General features: G+C 37.7%; 1 protein-coding gene across 5 annotated transcripts in view; it reads right to left on the bottom strand.

The window, feature by feature from the left end:
• Positions 1-19,517, bottom strand: part of PTPRZ1 (protein tyrosine phosphatase receptor type Z1) — a 208,563-nt gene that overhangs the window by 133,878 nt on the left and 55,168 nt on the right. For all 5 annotated transcript variants that reach the window (XM_086395877.1, XM_086395876.1, XM_086395874.1 and 2 more), the window contains one exon: positions 7,301-7,366. In XM_086395877.1, coding sequence (XP_086252003.1) covers positions 7,301-7,366 — 66 coding nt within the window. The remainder of the gene's footprint in view (positions 1-7,300; positions 7,367-19,517) is intronic.

Raw genomic sequence — 19,517 nt, forward strand, 5'->3', positions numbered from 1 at the left:
GTCCGAGAATATTCTATGATAGTTAAGAAGCTCCCTGCAGTTTGGAAGCTGGTTTGCCAGAAGCCACAAAGAACCTCTAAAATCCTCTGCACTCCAGCCAAGAAAAGTTCTACCTCTGGCTCAGTCAAGGCATCTCTTAGCTGAACAAAACACATCACAGAGTTAAAAAAAGAGACCTGGTATTAAGAGGCAGCAGGATAGAGAGGCAGCCACATAGATATAAAGATATATAGATATATATATACATTCACTGGATAAAGGGGAAAAATCAGTCCTAAACACATCTGAATATATTCAAAATAGCTTTTATAATTCTCTGCTTCACTTAGTAAGAAATCTTTCTGAATGTCACGACTTTCTTGTCGGTACAGTGGATACGAATCTGCCTGCCAACACTGGCGACGTGAGTTCGACCCCCGGTCAGGGAAGATTCCCCATGCAACGGACCAACTAAAGCCCCTGCATCACAACTACTGAAACCTCACTCTAGAGCCTGCAAGCCGCAACTACCGATTCTGGGCATTACATCTGCTGAAGCTTGCACGCCTACAGGCTGTGCCCCACAACAAGAGAAGCCACCGCAACTAGAAGCCCGAGCACTGCAGCTAGAGAGTGGTCCCCTCTGGCCGCAACTAGAGAAAGCCCACGCCCAGCAACGAAGACCCAGTGCAACCAAAAATAAATAAATAAAGGAATCTTGATGTTAAACAAAATGAGTTACTTACATATTTCTCTCTCTGCTCTTTGAAAACCCTGAATTTAAAGAATCAGAGTTACCTATAGATCAGTCTTATGGACTCTGTGGGAGAGGGAGAAGGTAGTGAAATTTGGGAGAATAGCATTGAAACATGTATAATATCATGTATGAAATGAGTCGCCAGTCCAGGTTCGATGCACGATACTGGATGCTTGGGGCTGGTGCACTGGGACGACCCAGAGGGATGGTATGGGGAGGGAGGAGGGAGGAGGGTTCAGGATGGGGAACACAGGTATACCTGTGGCGGATTCATTTCGGTATTTGGCAAAACTAATACAATATTTTAAAGTTTAAAAAAAAAAAAAAAGAAAGAATCAGAATTACCATGCAGAAAACAGGAAACTAAGCCTTGCACTCAGCCTTTACTGCTTCATAAAATAGGAAGGTGACAAAGGTCAACTTAAAATAATTGCATGATATTTTGCCTAAAAGTTGAAAACATTTAAATGAAATTTGTGTGATAACAAAAACTGTGGACTGATCTTAAATTGTTTTAATTAACATGCAATATTCTTTTTTTTTTTTTGCTGGAAGATGTATTTTATAAAAAAGGAAATTTCAGAGTAAAGAACACAGAGAATGACTATGGGTCAAAAAAAGGAAAGGGGAACGGTCAACCCAGACACTAAGCCCACACATATGAGTGCAAACAGGAGAAATAGCCAGATGTTCTCATCTTGAGCTACTAAGGAACTTGCCCAATCCATTCAAGACTACCAAATAGAGTCAGCAGAGGTAATTACAAGGCTGGCCTAGAGAATCTATGCAATTTTCATCTTACTCACAGGGGAATACTGCTGGCATATTGTTTTATTCTTAGATATATTTAACAATGATTATTTAATTGTCTATGGCCATACCACCCTGAACGAGCCCGATCTCGTCTGAGTATTTAATTGTAATGTTATTCTGCAGCCACACCTTTATTTTTTCAATCCTAAAGTGATAATCTGCAGGTAAATAAATTCTGAGTTTTAGATTATTTAATGAACCCTATTCAGCCTCTCATGAAGCATGCTCTACTCATCCCATTTACCATAAGAAACATACATCTTAGCTAAACTTTTTAAAGATGTATAGATGATAGGAAATACCTGTCTACAATATACAATTAAGCAAGTCAACTCCCTCTCATCCTCTTGTGAGATTATCAAATACACCCAAATTTGTTTGTTTAATCTGTTTGGTCTCAAGTTACTACTACTAAGTCACTTCAGTCGTGTCCGATTCTGTGCGACCCCATAGACGGCAGCCCACCAGGCTCCCCCGTCCCTGGGATTCTCCAGGCAAGAACACTGGAGTGGGTTGCCATTTCCTTCTCCAATGCATGAAAGTGAAAAGTGAAAGTGAAGTCGCTCAGTCGTGTCCAACCCTCAGTGACCCCATGGACTGCAGCCTACCAGGCTCCTCCATCCATGGGATTTTCCAGGCAAGAGTACTGGAGTGGGGTGCCATACTGCCAACTAATGATCACTTGGATCTGTTCAATCTGTAGTGTAATTGTTCAAAGAGATTTCACAAAGTGAAACACTGATTTGATTCATGCACAATTAGGCAGAGTGTTATTAAAAATTATTTACTGAAAGAAAATTGAAATACAGAGCAAACAGTCTGGTCAGTCTGAATGTTAGGGGTGACCAGGAAGTCCTCATGCTCTGATTAGATATCTGTGGCAGCCTCACACCTCAGCTCAGCACAGTCCCTACGTCCTGACTGGTGAAAATGCAAAGCTGGGCTCATTATCCAACTGCCTTGCCCTTCTTAGCTAAAACTAACAGAAGCGTGTTGAAAACCTTTTGCTAGAATATACGTATTTAAAAAATGAGCATGATACAATAGCATACAGTAAGAGGTGAAGGTCTCCTGCCTCCAGCGGCCCTCCACAGTCCCATTCTTCAGGGGTAAACCGCTGCCAACAGGGTGGTGTATAACCTTCCAGGTTTCTCTTCTACGTCATATAAATATATAATATCTTACAAAAATGAGGCAACTCTATACACAGAGTTCTAGAACGTGCCTTTTCATTCTTAAGTTGGAAATGAGAAATGAATAGTCTAAGATAAGGAGTGATGATTCAGAGGAAAGCATCATATGTTAAAAGAATTTTCAGATTCCAGATGTAAAGAGATGACCAAATGAGTCAAAAATCAGTCATTATTCAATACAGATTTAAATTTTCTTTCTGAGTTACCTATTTCTCCTAGGTTAAGAGAAGCAAAATTACTAAACCCAACTATGTCCAAAAATAAATGCCAAACACCAAACCACACAATACACAACCTTATATTATGGTTCCTTTGTTTTCCATAAGTAGTATCTTCTAGTCTATATATTTGTTGGAAATACTATTTAGACAGGATATTCTATTTGAGGAAGCAGAATCAGTTTGGCATTCAGAGGTTCCCTCCTTCTGAGGTGTTCAGTCAGGTGTCCAGTAGTGACTCCTGTGTGGTCTAATGCAATCTTGTTTTGCCAATGCAACCCCTTAACTAAAACTTTAAAGTTCTCTGGGTTTAAGAACACTTGAAAATATATCAATACACAATTTCCAGTTTCAAGCTGTTCTTAAAATATGGTGAAAAGAAACATCTGAATATATGTATTTTTAAATCCAGGAAATCATTTCAATAGTGATCACTTCTAAGAAATACGCAATGGAAGTCCATTCATTTCTGATGATCTCACTGCTTAAGGTGATAAGGTCTAACAACTCAGAGGGAAGATTTTAATCTCGTGATCATTGTGGGCTACATGTTCATGATATATATTAAAAAAAAGACCAAATGACTTAGTTTTTCTTTCTTCATTGAATTGTCTTTGTATAGACATTGTTAATAGAAAGTTTATCATTAATAGAAAGAAGGACATTCATTTTCTGAAATCCTTACATGAAATGAAGTTACTAAGGAAAGAACTGGATTTTAGTGCCAATGTTCTCAGATTTACTACTCGCTCTTTCATTGCAGAGTGATAAACTTTGCTCACCTTCTCGTAATAACTTTAAAAATGGGACTGTTCACTGTATTTACCAACCCTGCCATTTCTCAGCATAATTATAGGATATACCCTGAATAGAAAAGTTGTTTATAGTCTATGTAAAAACACACAACTGAAGGAGTGATCTCTTCTCCTCTCTTCCACTGTTTCTCTATCCATCTGACAGCCAGCATGGATTTTTATTGTTTCTCCACATATTGCAGTTGTATAATATTTCTGAAACAACCTTAGCAAGTGATTCTATTTAAATCATGTTTGATGTACCATGTGACATTTTTAAACAGCTTATGGTAAAGCAATGAGCTCTCTTACAGGCAGATGTTATGATGCTCTTAGTAACTTTTATGAATAGAATTCTATATATACATTCAAGGGCAAGTCTTTTCTTCCAAGATTGAAGACAGTCTAACAGCTCAACAAGATAAGCTATTATGAACAAAACTAGGACTAAGTGTGGTCAAAATCAATTTACTTCAGCTGTTCATCAATTAAATTTAAGACTCTTAAAACTAATTTATCCTGAAATTTTATAGTTATCACACGTAGTTTTTCATTTTCCAGGTGGGATAATAAGCATAGAAATTGAAAATACTACCAAGCATTATTATATTAAAAATAAAAAGAGATAATATATTTAACATTGAATAATCCATATTTAAAATTTTTGACTTGGGTATGATTTGCTTGGGAGAGAAGTGTTCATTTGGATAAAGGCTTTTTTTAATTTGTTTTCTTTTTGACATTCTATGAATTCAGACAAAATACTCAATCTGCACTCAGCTTGAGCTAAGCAGCTGTAAAATGTCCTCATCCGAAACTGTAAGCAGGACCTGGAATCAAATCCAGAGAAACTAAGACAGAAATTTATTAAAAAAGAATATAACACACCCTTTTACTGAAAACAAAAGTGAAACTAAGTTAAATAAATGGATTGTCCTTTTTTTTTAATACCAGTTACTCAGGTCTACCATTCTTATTCAATTAACCATTACGCAGGCAGTATTTATTTACCATTCGTCCTCCCAAAACCCTAACCTAAACCCTGTTACTGGGGGTAATTTAAGAAATTAAGTAATTGACTGCTTTGATCTCCTTGTTGACCAAGAGACTCTCAAGAGTCTTCCTCAGCACCACAATCTGAAAGCATCAATTCCAGTTAATCCAAAAGGAAATCAACCCTGAATATTCACTGGAAGGACTGATGCTGAAGCTGAAGCTCCAATACTTTGGCCAGTGATGTGATGAGCCAATTCACTGGAAAAGACCCTGATGCTGGGAAAGATTGAGGGCAGGAGGAGAAGGGGTTGACAGAGGATGAGATGGTTCGATGGTATCATTAACTCAATGGACACAAGTTTAAGCAAATTCATGGAGATAGTGAAGGACAGGGAAGCCTGGTGTGCTTCAGTGCATGGGCTGCAATGAGTCAGACACTTTAATTTCTTGTTGCTAGTTTCTGAACAACAAATTAAATAATTAGAAAAAAAGCAAATTAAAAATCGGATTTTACTTTTTGTCAATCAAGTTGACCAGATTTTTAAAACAAGTGTGAGTAAAAATGTGAGGAAATGGATAAAAATGTGGGGAAAAACAATTTTCTAAAATTTGACCATTATATCAATATTAAAAACACTTGGCAATTTGATCCAACAACTCTCTCTTTGTTGAAGTCTATTTTTTCTGAAAAAACAATTGCTCAAGGAAATAGAATTCGAGGATGTTCATTACCTTGGATATATAATAGCAAAACATAAAACTTTACAAAATAATAAATTTAAATAATTAAAAATGGCACAGAGTTATGGAGAATCATTGTTATGTATTTCTCAAGATTAAAAAATTAATAATAAAAAGTTTGTCCTTATATATAGGTCATAATTATAAATGGGTAAATTAAAGGCAAGTCTTTCTATATAATGTCATATAGAACTACCACACACCCATCTGCACAGAAGTCACAAGCTAGACATGCCTTAATTTGTTCAATTTTTCCTGCTTTAATGTATATCTTGATTATTCTATGTTCTAATTTAACTCATTCCATCCAAAAGGTGATATAAATAGCTAATAAAAATTAAAATCCTGACTTCAAGAGTAATCAAACAGAACAAATTAAAATTAAAATGTCATTTTTTAAGCATATCAGATTAGTGAAGATTTTCAAAATGACAGTCTTTAAATCCTGGTTTATTCAGTGGGGTGGTCACTTACTTATACATAAGCACATACATGCTCTCTAGAGGCCAGCTAGGTCATGTGTATCTAGAATTCTGAAAGCATTTATTTTTTTCTATTCAGTAATGGTATATCAAGGATTCTTTAATAAAAATGATAAAAATATAAACCATTTCTATTCATGTATTTATCACTGTTTATAACAGCCTGAATATCCAAATATTAAAAATGAAACATTTATCCTATAGACTGTTAGGCAGACACTAAGTACCAGGATCAATAGGGATTATCACTAAAATAAGGCAATGCTCAAAAATAATTACTAGAATAAATTGGATGCAAAACTCTAGGTAAGACGCATATACACATAATATAATATAAACATAATATAATAAAAACTGTCCTGAAAAGAATACACCAAATTTTCTAGTGGATATACCTGGAGGGAGTAAACAGTGCTTTTATATTCTTCTTTGTATTTGAATGATTTTTTTTTAAATTTCTACTTTTAAAGTAAGAATTAAAAAAAGAAAATGCATGCCTCACTACAAAATTCATGGTGCTGCTCTCTTTCATCTATAAAACAGATTGGCTAGATTCATGTTAAAGGTCTTTTAATTTGATTCCAATTTATTAACCCAATCTTATCTCTAATGAGTACCCAATTCTACCATTGAACTCTATCTCAGATGGTTATCAGGCATGTTATGTTCCCTCTAGAGTCCACCCAAGCTCATCCAATCAGGCCTAGAGCTTCTCGTCTTTCCTAAGGTTTTTGATCATCATTTCTGATGGAACTATTTTAAGCCAACATCAGCTATTAATGATGCTCTAACTCATGTCCAGTAATCACACAAAATCACATTTAACCCTGATTCCAATTAACTTAGCACGCTAATTCAGAAGGAAACTCCTTTTGAAGGCAAGACTACCATCATTATTTGTTAATATTAATCATAACAACAACTGTGATCATAACAAGTATAGCTGATAAAGTTTATTGAGAATTTTCTATTTACAAGAAGGCACTGTGTCAACTCCATTTAATGTTCAGAAAACTCTTCCATTTCACAGATGAGAAAACTGAGACTCAGTTAGGGTACATACTTTTCCCAAGGAGATGTAGCTAGTGTGGATCTGAGATTCAAATCTAGCTCTGTCTGAGATCAATATACTCTATTCTGCCAATTTGTTAATGGAAATTCACTAGAAATCATTTTGCATATGATATATTTTTAGTGATTAACTGCATTCCCATATAGCTAAGTTAAAATGATGTGTGGAGCTACAAAATTTTCTTTTACATATAAGAGCAGATACAAAAAACAATGATAATTTTCATTGAATTTCATTATATTCTAATATATTTACCTGTATAGGACCAGCCAATCTCTTCAACAAGTTTTCTCTGTTGTCTGTAGTATCCATAAATCCAATCTACAACCAAGAAAAAAAACCAATTGATCAATGTGTAGAAAAATGTATATGTACAAATTTTAAAAAACATAAGAAGCCCAAAGCACCATTCATACAATAACGGTCCTCGATTATTCTTTTCTATGTCATCTTCACAATTTCAACTGCCACCACTATAGACTCCACCATCCCTGTTCTGGAAATTAGTGTAACTTTTAGCAGGGCACATGTTAAAACTGCTGAAGTTCAGGCAGAGACAAAGAAGGTATTCTGTGAAAAGCATGAGCAACCTAGAGGATTTCATCTCATAGAGTGACTAGGGTCAGAAAGGACAGCCTATTCTATCTTTAGATTTTTCTTACCATTCCGTCAATGGAATACGCGAAATCCTACTAACTAGAGAATCCCAGGGACAGCAGAGCCTGGTGGGCTGCCGTCTATGGGGTTGAACAGAGTCGGACATAACTGAAGCGACTTAGCAGCAGCAGCAGCAGCAAGATAGAATGGTCGGAGAAGGTAATGGCAACCCACTCCAGTACTCTTGCTTGGGAAATCCCATGGACGGAGGAGCCTGGTAGGCTACAGTCCATGGGGTCACGAAGAGTTGGACAGGACTGAGCAACTTCACTTTCACTTTTCACTTTTATGCACTGGAGGAGGAAATGGCAACCCACTCCAGTATGCTTGCCTGGAGAATCCCAGGGACGGGAGCCTGGTGGGCCGCCATCTATGGGGTCACACAGAGTCGAACACGACTGACGTGACTTAGCAGCAGCAGTGATACTTTTCAAGTTACAACTCAAGTTGTATCTGTAAATGCTTCTAGGAGATCCAGAGGTTACCATGTTTTCAAAATTTACTTCTAAGGCACAACAAAATTAATAGTCTTGAAGAAATGGAAATTTCAGTGTGTGTGTGTGTGTGCGGGCGTGTTGGCTGGGACAAAGCTTGTGTTAGACAGTGTAAGTGAATTTGTCTCTTAGAGGAACAGTGATGCCTGAGGGCGATAATCCAGTGGGAAGCTTGGGGCATCATAAAATAGTGGACTTTTCATGACCTAGAGAGAGAAGCTCTAGTTCTTGAACACGGGGCAAGGGCTACAGAAAGGAAAATGGATGGAAGCCAAAGGCTCACTCTATATAGTTCAGAATTTTGCCTGGAGTCATGCCTGTACCCAAGAAACAGGGACGTTATGATCCATTCTCCTCTTCGTGCTATTGTCCCTTTATTCCAGCCTGTCTTAACACTACTATGCCATTTCAGCTACATTGTGAGCAAAATACATCTTTGTGAGCTAAGTTTGGAAGCTGATCAGTGTTGACAAAACTGTTTCTGTAGAAAAGGCTACAGGAATTTCCTGGTTGCCTGGTGGTTAGAATTCCGGGCTTTCACTGCCGTGGTGAGTTCAGTCCCTGGTTGGGGAACTGAGATCCTGTAAGTCACATGGCATGACCAAAAAAAAGAAAAGGCTGCAAATAACTAGTTTACAAATGAACATGTGGAACATTACATATTCATAAATTGGGGTTCTGTCCATATGGTTTTCATTTGAATACAAGGATTTATTTATACCATACTGCAGATATGCATACATATTATATATATTTCTCATCAGTTTTGAAGAGAGACTCTTATTTCCTCTTATTCTCTTTACACAGATTTTTTTTTCTTTTTTGACAGTTCCCAATTTAAGGGAGGCAAATATCTCAAGCACGTTTCAGAAATTATTTTTCTTCGATTCCATGTTATACACAATCTGATTAGCAGAACACACCAATAAGAACACATCAATACATACTAAAATTTTACAAAAACTTAAAAGCAGGCTATCTTACAGAAATACACATTCTGAATCCATAGATTATTGAAAACCAAAACCTACCTTGGAGAAGGCAAAAAAAATTGTTTTAAAAATTTCTCTACCCATAAATATTCTATTGACCATGTAGCACATTTCAACAAACATTTGTTTTGATAAAGGTTTTATTGAAATATGATTTACACACCTTACAATTCACCCAGGAAAGTGTACAACTTAATGGCACTTACTATACTCAGAGTTATACAATCATCACTACAGAAAATTTTAAAGCATCTTTATTATCCCCCAAAAGAAACCTCATACCTTTAGCTGCCACCCCCAACCCCACCTCAACCTCCATTAATTTATAGATTTGGATATTCCAGATATTTCTAAATACATAATCATGTAATACATGGCTTTTTATGGCTGGCTTCTTTAACTTAGCAAATTAATGTTTTCAAGGTTTATCCATGTTGTAGAATATATGAGTCCTTCATTCCTTTTTTTAAACTTTTTATTTTGTATTGGAGTATAGTTGATTAACAATGTTGTGACAGTTTCAGGTGAATATCACCTGGAGAAGGAAATGGCAATCCACTCCAGTATTCTTGCGTGGAGAATTCCATGAACAGAAGAGCCTGGTGGGTGACAGTCCATGGAGTCGCAAAGAGTTGGACACGATTGAGCGACTAACACTTTCTCTTTTCATTCATGTATCTGGGTTTCTCTGGTGGCTCAGCTGATAAAGAAATCTAATTGCCAATGCAGAAGATACAAGAGACATGGGTTCGATCCCTGGGTCAGAAAGATCCCCTGGAGTAGGAAATAGCAACGCACTCCAGTATTTCTTGCCTGGAAAACTCCAAGGACAGAGGAGCCTGGCAGGCCCCAGTCCATGGGGTGCAAAAAGTCAGACATGAGTGAACACATATGCAGGCACATACACGTATCCATTCTCCCCAAACTTCCCTCCCATCCAGGCTGCCATATAACACTGAGGACAGGTGCATGTGCTGTACAGTAGGCCATTATTGGTTATCCACTTTAAATACTGCAGTGTAATACTTCATTCCTTTTTATTGTCTAATAGTATTCCATTGTTCGGTGTCCAAGACGGCCTTAAAGCTCCCCTCAGCTTGACTAAACTTTGGACAGGCTACATCCTAGCTCTATGTTTCTGACCTCCTATTTCTTCCAGCATTTCATTTATACATTCTTTCTTTGTTACTTTGAGAAGTACATTTTTTTAATAGCCCATATGCCGTTCTACAACTAGGACTGTACTTATCAAAACTAAGGAAAACATCTCTCTGAAAAGCAACTATCAAAGGAAATAAGCACCCTTATCTCCCACCTTCTGTGGGAGGGTAGCAACCTAACTTCCATTGAGGTGTCTTGCTCCAAGTTGTAAAAACTACCTCTGCCATAATGATATAGGCTTATTTTTCTTTTGGGTGGAGCCAACTAGCAAATGCAGATGGCCGATGACTTTCTCCAATGTCCTGAATTACATTTACACTGGGATCAACCTAGCTCTCAAAACACCTTACCTTTTCGGCCTCATCAGAGTTGAGTTTAGATTCGGGTCTGCCTTCTCGCCCTACTGCAATTGCCTTGAATACAGTTTTCTTTGCCTGTTTCATTTTGTATGCCGCAATTTTTGTTTTGATGTTGGCTGTGCCACTTTCTATTTATCCATTCATCAACTGTTGGATACTTGTGTTGTATCCTCTTTGGGGCTATTGTGAAAAATACTGCTTTGAATGTTCATGCATATATTTGCTTTTCTATTTAAAAATTAAACATTAGGCTCATAACACATTTTTTAGAATTGTCCATAAAAGGGTAGTCATTTAAGGTTAAATTCTGGGGACAAGTGTTTTTTCATGATCAAGGAATACATACAACTAGATGTGAGGACCTCAAAGGTCATTTGATTCAGAATTTAACAGCCTACAAAAATTCCTATTTTAGAGATAAGACAAATCTTTTCAATGGAAATTTAAGTGGTTTGTACAGGCAAAAAGTGAAAAAAATGGAAACAATAATCCATGGCTCCTGCCTCCTACTCACTAAGTCTTCCCCAATATCAAGGGTTCCTAACAATCTGGAGTTACTGGTTATTCTCTTAAGTTCTCTGCCTGAGTAGGAACCTCTTCAAGAGAAACAAAATAAAAAAAAAAAAATTTACTGGGGTTGAATTTCCCAGTAGGAATTATTTGGGCAAATAAAGAGAATTGACCATATATCTGACCTGACCTGGCCATCACTTGGAATTTTCCTCTGAAACTTTGCCCTGCCCATAGGGAAAAGATTTATTCTCATCATTTATGTTTTGAATAAAAATATTTTTTTAAATGTAAAGACATTTTTGACATATAAATGCATTTTGGTGATTTCAGAAGACCAAAGGCCATGTAGAACCTATAATTAACAAGTATTCCACTGGAAAAAAAAAAACAAACAGTAAGCTCTTGTTTTAATGATTCAGGCTAAAGGACGACAGCAAAATATCAGCAGATTTTAGCTTTCCTTGGAGGGCTTTACTGCTACACAATCAGCATTTGTCCTTGGTTTTTAATTACTTACGTTAAGAAAGCTTTTTTCAATACAAGATTCCCAGGTGTTGGTAGCTCTCTTCAGTTCCTTTATGTATTGTTCCCTTAATTGTTACTTCAAACAATCCGTTACACATTCATATGCTAATTACATGGTCCTTGGGCGTGAGAGAGTACCCCACTTTTAAAATTCTACTTAGAGGTCTGATAGATGAGATGTGATAGCTCCAATGAACAAGAAAAAAAGAATCTAGGTTCACTTTTTTTTGTTGCATTGTATACTTTGAAAACCAGTAAATCCTATATAGAGTAGAGTCTATCAAAGTGCTTACATATTTTAAAATCAATTAAAGTAATGAAATATAGAATTACTTTTTGTTTCTGTGGGTTTTAGCTTCTTTAGCTTGTATATTTTGTTTCTTTCTGTTTAAAAGTATTTGCTCCGTCTGCTTCGGTGTGAGTGTTTTGTAGGGATAAAACTAAGAAATAAATTTCAAGAATGATTGGTACACATGATGCAGAGTAAGAACATAAACATTAGTAAACCTTTTTAAAAGGTAACTAAACTTTGTCCTGAAAAATTATTCTTCATGAAGGGGCTACCAAAATTGAGAGAAATTTGGTTTATACTATTTTGCTGCTACTGCTACTGCTAAGTCGCTTCAGTCGTGTCCGACTCTGTGCGACCCCATAGACGGCAGCCCACCAGGCTCCCCCATCCCTGGGATTCTCCAGGCTTTTAGGTAACTTTAAATGTCACTGTTTCAATCTATTCAAGCTTATACTTATTGTGAGCATTTACATATTTTGCAAACATTTATATGCCACATATTCCTTTACTTTTCTTTAGATCCACATAATGGAAATCAAAGTTTTGATAACAACTAGAGGGAAGATGTATATAAATTCAGCATTTTTTGCTTATTTTTTTAAACAAAGAAAAACTCAAGGTGCTCATTTTGTATTAAAATATCACTACAAAAAATAAATAAAATATCACTACAAGTATTTTGAACTATATAAATCCCTCTGATTTTGCCCTGAATGGCTAAAGAAAGTCTCTGCTTTATGCTGATCAACAATTCATCACCTGCATTCTATGATATAATCTAGCAGCCATGCTCTGACAACACACACACACACACACACACACTGCTATTAAGAGGCTAAATGTATGACAGAAGAAATAGAGTGGTCCACAGAAAAAGACTTCCCAGGTGGTGCTAATGGTAAAGAACCCTCCTGCCAATGCAGGGGACGTTAGAGACCCGGGTTCGATCCCTGGGTTGAGAAGGTCCCCTGGAGGAGGGCATGGCAACCCACTCCAGTATTCTCCCCTGGAGATTCCCATGGAAGGGGAAGCCTGGCAGGCTACAGTCCATATGGTCTCAAAGAGTTGAACATGACTGAAGCGACTTAGTAACACATAAGCAGAAAAAGAAACTTCAGGTAGAAAACAGCCACAGATAAAAATCTGAAGACTGGGATTCTGAAACTGGATTTCTCAAAGTAGACTTTTCCAAGGTAAATGATAATTGTATGCTTCACAGCCTTTAAAAATATCACTAAGGAACTTCAGAGGAGGGGGAAAAGGAAGTCAGTTGATGGGAGAAATCTGGAAAGGTAGAAAAGAAGGAATAGAATTTAGAGATGAATCTTTAAAGCTTTTGAGTATAGACTTTGATGAGGAAAGACTTGGGACAGGGACCAAAATGGATCATATAGAGGAAGGGCATTGGGCACCAAGAAGTGGCAAACCAGGGATTTGGGCAGCCAGCTGGGCTATCCTATGGGGGGGTGGGGGGCGGGGGCTGTATAGGTCCCTAGGGACTTATTTTTGGTGACACTCACCATGATACAAAAGTCGCATCAATTTTCACTTTTTTATTTCATCCTATACTCTCCTCTTATCTAGAATTCCTTTCAAAACAGGAAAGACATACTGGAAAGTGTTCAATATATTCTGTATATTGAGTATACTTTAAATAAAAATATTAAACAAGCACAAAAATGAACAAATATTTCTAACTGAAGTGAAAGAGGTAGAGGGCAGTAGAAGAAAACAGGTCAGTGGCTACTGACCACTTGAAGAAGAACCTGGAAAAGCCCGTAAACAGACTAGGATTATCAGAGTGATTGACAGATACGAATAAGGCTGACGTACCAATGATAATAAAGATTGATGGTTATGGTAGTCATAACCATCAATTACTCAAAACAAAAGAAGAGCAGTCCCCTCTCAGAGAAGAAAAAATGTAAAATCAGAAATGAGTTCCTTTAAGGAGAAAATCAGCTGTGAACACATCATCTGGCTACAGAAGTCTTTTATTCCTTTAGATATTCTACTGTCAATACCTTTGTTTGTAAAGGAAGCTGAGTTTATGACTCAAGTGATCTAAACCAAAACCTTGATGAGTCAACCAAGGCAAACTTTCCAAGCAAAATTACATCTGCTGTATCGTGAGTACACCACAGAGTCTATAAAATCATAATACCATACATGGCAGGCTTGACCTGGATATTTTCCTGTCATTCAATGTTGACTATTAGTTTGCTTTTGAATTGTGTTAGCACATTTTTTTAGGGCTTCCCTGTGGCTCAGCTAGTAAAGAATCTATCTGTAATGCAGGAGACCTGGGTTTGATCCTGGGTTGGGAAGATCCCCTGAAGAAGGGGAAAGGCTACCCACTCCAGTATTCTGACCTGGAGAATTCCATGGACTGTATAGTCCATGGGATCTCAAAGAGTCTGACACAACTGAATGACTTTCACATACTCCATTTTTACCTATCTAGAATATATACTTGTATCCAGTATATATGCAAAGACATTTGTGAAACATAATTTAATTAATTATGGAAATTCAGGTAACTTGTTTAGTGCATATTTATAGTTCAAACATGGCACTTACTGTTAATTACTACAGATGTAACTTTAAAAAATACACATATATTCAGTTCAGTTCAGTTGCTCAAGTCGTGTCCGACTTTGCAACTCTATGAACTGCAGCACGCCAGGCCTCCCTGTACATCACCAACTCCTGGAGTCCACCCAAACCCATGTCCATCGAGTCGATGATGCCATCCAACCATCTCATCCTCTGTTGTCCCCTTCTCCTCCTGCCCTCAATCTTTCAAAACATCAGGATCTTTTCCAGTGAGTCAACTCTTCGCATCAGGTGGCCAAAGTATTGGAGTTTCAGCTTCAACATCAGTCCTTCCAATGAACACCCAGGACTGAACTCCTTTAGGATGGACTGGTTGGATCTCCTTGCAGTCCAAGGGACTCTCAAGAGTCTTCTCTAACACCACAGTTCAACAGCATCAATTCTTTGGCGCTCAGCTTTCTTCACAGTCCAACTCTCACATCCATACATGACCACTGGAAAAACCATAGCCTTGACTAGATGGACCTTTGTTGACAAAGTAATGTCTCTGCTTTTGAATATGCTATCTAGGTTGGTTATAACTTTCCTTCCAAGGAATAAGTGTCTTTTAATTTCATTGCTGCAATAACCTCCTCCAAACCACCTATCTTCCAATTCCAACTGTTTTCCAGGGTTAGAAAAAAGAATACCATTAGTTTTCTCCCCTTTGCAGAGGTTTAAAAATATAAGTACTTTTTTATCCATTCATCTGCTGATGGACATCTAGGTTGCTTCCATGTCCTGGCTATTATAAACAGTACTGTGATGAACACTGGGGTACACGCATCTCCTTCAATTCTGGTTTCCTCAGTGTATATGCCCAACAGTGGGATTGCTGGGTCATATGGCAGTTCTATTTCCAGTTTTTTAAGGAATCTCCACACTGTTCTCCATAGTGCTGTACTAGTTTGCATTCCCACCAACAGTATAAGAGGGTTCCCTTTTCTCCACACCCTCTCCAGCATTTATTGCTTGTAGACTTTTGGATCGCAGCCATTCTGACTGGCGTGAAATGGTACCTCATTGTGGTTTTGATTTGCATTTCTCTGATAATGAGTGATGTTGAGCATCTTTTCATGTGTTTGTTAGCCATCTGTATGTCTACTTTGGAGAAATGTCTATTTAGTTCTTTGGCCCATTTTTTGATTGGGTCATTTATTTTTCTAGAATTGAGCTGTAGGAGTTGCTTTTATATTTTTGAGATTAGTGGTTTGTCAGTTGTTTCATTTGCTATTGTTTTCTCCCATTCTAAAGGCTGTCTTTTCACCTTGCTTATAGTTTCTTTTGTTGTGCAGAAGCTTTTAATTTTAATTAGATTCCATTTGTTTATTTTTGTTTTTATTTCCAATATTCTGGGAGGTGGGTCATAGAGGATCCTGCTGTGATGTATGTCGGAGAGTGTTTTGCCTATGTTCTGTACACCCGTGGCAGATTCATGTTGATGTGTGGCAAAACCAATACAATATTGTAATTAGCCTCTGAGAAGAAGGGGACAAGAGAGGATGAGATGGCTGGATGGCATCACTGACTCGATGAATGTGAGTCTGAATGAACTCCGGAAGCTGGTGATGGACAGGGAGGCCTGGTGTGCTGCGATTCACAGGGTCGCAAAGAGTCGGACACGACTGAGCAACTGAACTGAACTGAAGCGAAAATAAATAAATTTAAGTACTTTTTACCATTTTAAAACTTAAACTGCAGCTTATCTCTAAATAGAAGGGCACACGAATCCATATTATTAAAGATAAGAATTCTGGAAAAATATGTTATTAGAGTACAGATGACTTCTTTATTTAATGATAAGGTTAAAGAGATGAAAAAGCAGATCCCTGAGGCACTGGTAAATTGTAAAAAGAGATGGAAAGATTGAACTTAATGGACAATGTGAAAAACAGAGGGAGCCATTTCCTCCATATGTTTGTTTTGGTAGTCAGATGTCCAATTAAATACAAATTTTTCATAGGACTAGGGAAGGGTTTGGAGGTGAGCAATTATATCTTAGTGCTCCTTAGACACTGAGGACTGTGTATACCTTCCAGAGAGGGTTTGTATGTTGGCAATATGTCTACCAAACCTATTCAATGAAAACTCAAAATATTCATAGGCTTGTCTTGGAAAGTCACCAGGATATTTTCTTATACTTACATATGTTTTACCTAATGTGATTTATCTATATTCATAAAGTTGAAGCATTTTCTGTTGAAAACATGTTAATAATTTTATCTTGATCATATAGTAATACCTATTTCAGATAAATTTTAAAAATAAAGTTAAGCAAAACTAATTTAAAAGATCACCTGTAATCCCATCTCCACCATAAACTAGTATTTACAATCTTGTACATTATATATGTTTTTTAAATGTTATGCTATGCAATATAATAACTTTACATTAACTGAATTACATTGTTTCATTATTTAGTTACTTGCTTTTTCTACATAATAATCATTCATGTCTCAAGTTAATAAATATGGTTTTATAGCACCATAATAGTTCACTTGAAGCATTCACTATTTTTTTGATATTAAAATAAAAGGCTGATTTAGATTTGGAAAATTTATTCCTTAGGATTAAATAACATGAGTGATAACATTTTCCATTAAGCTAGTTTGAACTTAAAGCTTTTGAGTATAGATTTTGATGAGGAAAGACTTGGGGAGAGGGACTGAAATATTTCAGATAGAGTAAGGGTGTTGAGCAGGAAATTAAGTGCCACTTTTCATGGATGGAGGAGCCCGGTAGGCTACAGTCCACGGGGTCGCAAAGAGTCGGACACGACTGAGCGACTTCACTTTCACTTTCTTTCTTTCTTTCTTTTTTTTTCCTATCAGTCTTCTAGAACACCAATAAAACACTAAAATGGAACAAGCTCATTATTATTGTACAGTACTAAAATAATTATAGTTATTTTGTTTTACCTCCATAACTAACAGTGAATTTATTCTAGTATAAGAGAAAAACTCAGTTGTTGATGAAACAGTGATAACAAGAACAGAGATAGAAATAACATGTGTATTAGTCCTGGGTGTTCATTGGAAGGACTGATGTTGAAGCTGAAACTCCAATACTTTGGCACCTCATGCGAAGAGCTGACTCATTTGACAAGACCCTGATGCTGGGAGAGATTGAGGGCAGGAGGAGAAGGAGACGATGAGGATGAGATGGTTGGGTGGCATCACTGACTAGATGGACATGGGTTTGGGTGGATTTCAGGAGTTGGCGATGGACAGGGAGGCCTGGTGTGCTGTGGTTCATAGGTCACAAAGAGTCGGACACGACTGAGCGACTGAACTGAACTGAACTGAAAGATAACTATTGTGCTTAGTTGCTCAGTTGTGTCCGACTCTTTGTGACCCCCATGGACTGTAGCCCGCCAGGCTCCTCTGTCCGTGGGGATTCTCTGGGTAAGAATTCTGGAGTGAGTTGCCATTTCCTACTCCAAAAAATAATATTAATATTAAAAGTATGCAAAAATCTGTATGCAAATGTATATGAAAAATGAATTAATCACGTTACAAAATATGTTATTATATTTGTGTTCAGTTCAGTTCAGTTCAGTCGCTCAGTCATGTCCGACTCTTTGCAACTCCATGAATTGCAGCATGCCAGGCCTCCCTGTCCATCACCAACTCCTGGAGTTCACTCAGACTCACGACCATCGGGTCAGTGATGCCATCCAGCCATCTCATCCTCTGTTGTCCCCTTCTCTTCCTGCCCTCAATCCCTCGCAACATCAGAGTCTTTTCCAATGAGTCAACTCTTCGAATGAGGTGGCCAAAGTACTGGAGTTTCAGCTTCAGCATCATTCCTTCCAAAGAAATCCCAGGGCTGATCTCCTTCACAATGGACTGGTTGGATCTCTCTGCAGTCCAAGGGACTCTCAAGAGTCTTCTCTAATACCACAGTTCAAAAGCATCAATTCTTCGGCACTCAGCCTTCTTCACAGTCCAACTCTCACATCCATACATGACCAATGGAAAAACCATAGCCTTGACTAGACGGACCTTTGTTGGCAAAGTAATGTCTCTGCTTTTCAATATGCTATCTATGTTGGTCATAACTTTCCTTCCAAGGAGTAAGCGTCTTTTAATTTCATGGCTGCAGTCACCATCTGCAGTGATTTTGGAGCCCACAAAAATGAAGTCTGACACTGTTTCCACTGTTTCCCCATCTATTTCCCATGAAGTGATGGGACCGGATGCCATGATCTTCGTTTTCTGAATGTTGAGCTTTAAGCCAACTTTTTCACTCTTCTCTTTCACTTTCATCAAAAGGCTTTTTGGTTCCTCTTCACTTTCTGCCATAAGGGTGGTGTCATCTGCATATCTGAGGTTATTGATATTTCTCACGGCAATCTTGATTCCGGCTTGTGCTTCTTCCAGCCCAGCGTTTCTCATGATGTACTCTGCATATAAGTTAAATAAACAGGGTGACAATATACAGACTTGATGTACTGCTTTTCCTATTTGGAACCAGTCTGTTGTTCCATGTCCAGTTCTAACTGTTGCTTCCTGACCTGCATATAGGTTATGTATTATTATATTATTATGCCATTGTATACTATTATAAGGACTTCCCTGGTAGCTCAGCTGGTAAAGAATCCCCCTGGAATGCAGGAGATTCTGGTTTGATTCTGGGTCAGGAAGCTCCTCTGGAGAAGGGATGGGCTACCCAGTCCAGTATTCATGGGCTTCCCTGGTGGCTCAGATGGTAAACAATCTGACTGAAATGTGGGAGACTTGGGTTCGATCCCTGGGTTGGGAACATCCCCTGGAGGGTATGGCAACCTACTCCAGTATTCTTGCCTAGAGAATCCCCATGGATAAGAGGAGCTTGGTGGGCTAGAGTCCATGGCGTTGCAAAGAGCTAGACATGACTGAGCGA

This window comes from Bos grunniens, chromosome 4 (assembly GCF_055505025.1).
Source record: "Bos grunniens cultivar Pamir isolate PY7600 chromosome 4, Bosgru_T2T1.0, whole genome shotgun sequence".
NCBI lineage: Eukaryota > Metazoa > Chordata > Mammalia > Artiodactyla > Bovidae > Bos > Bos grunniens.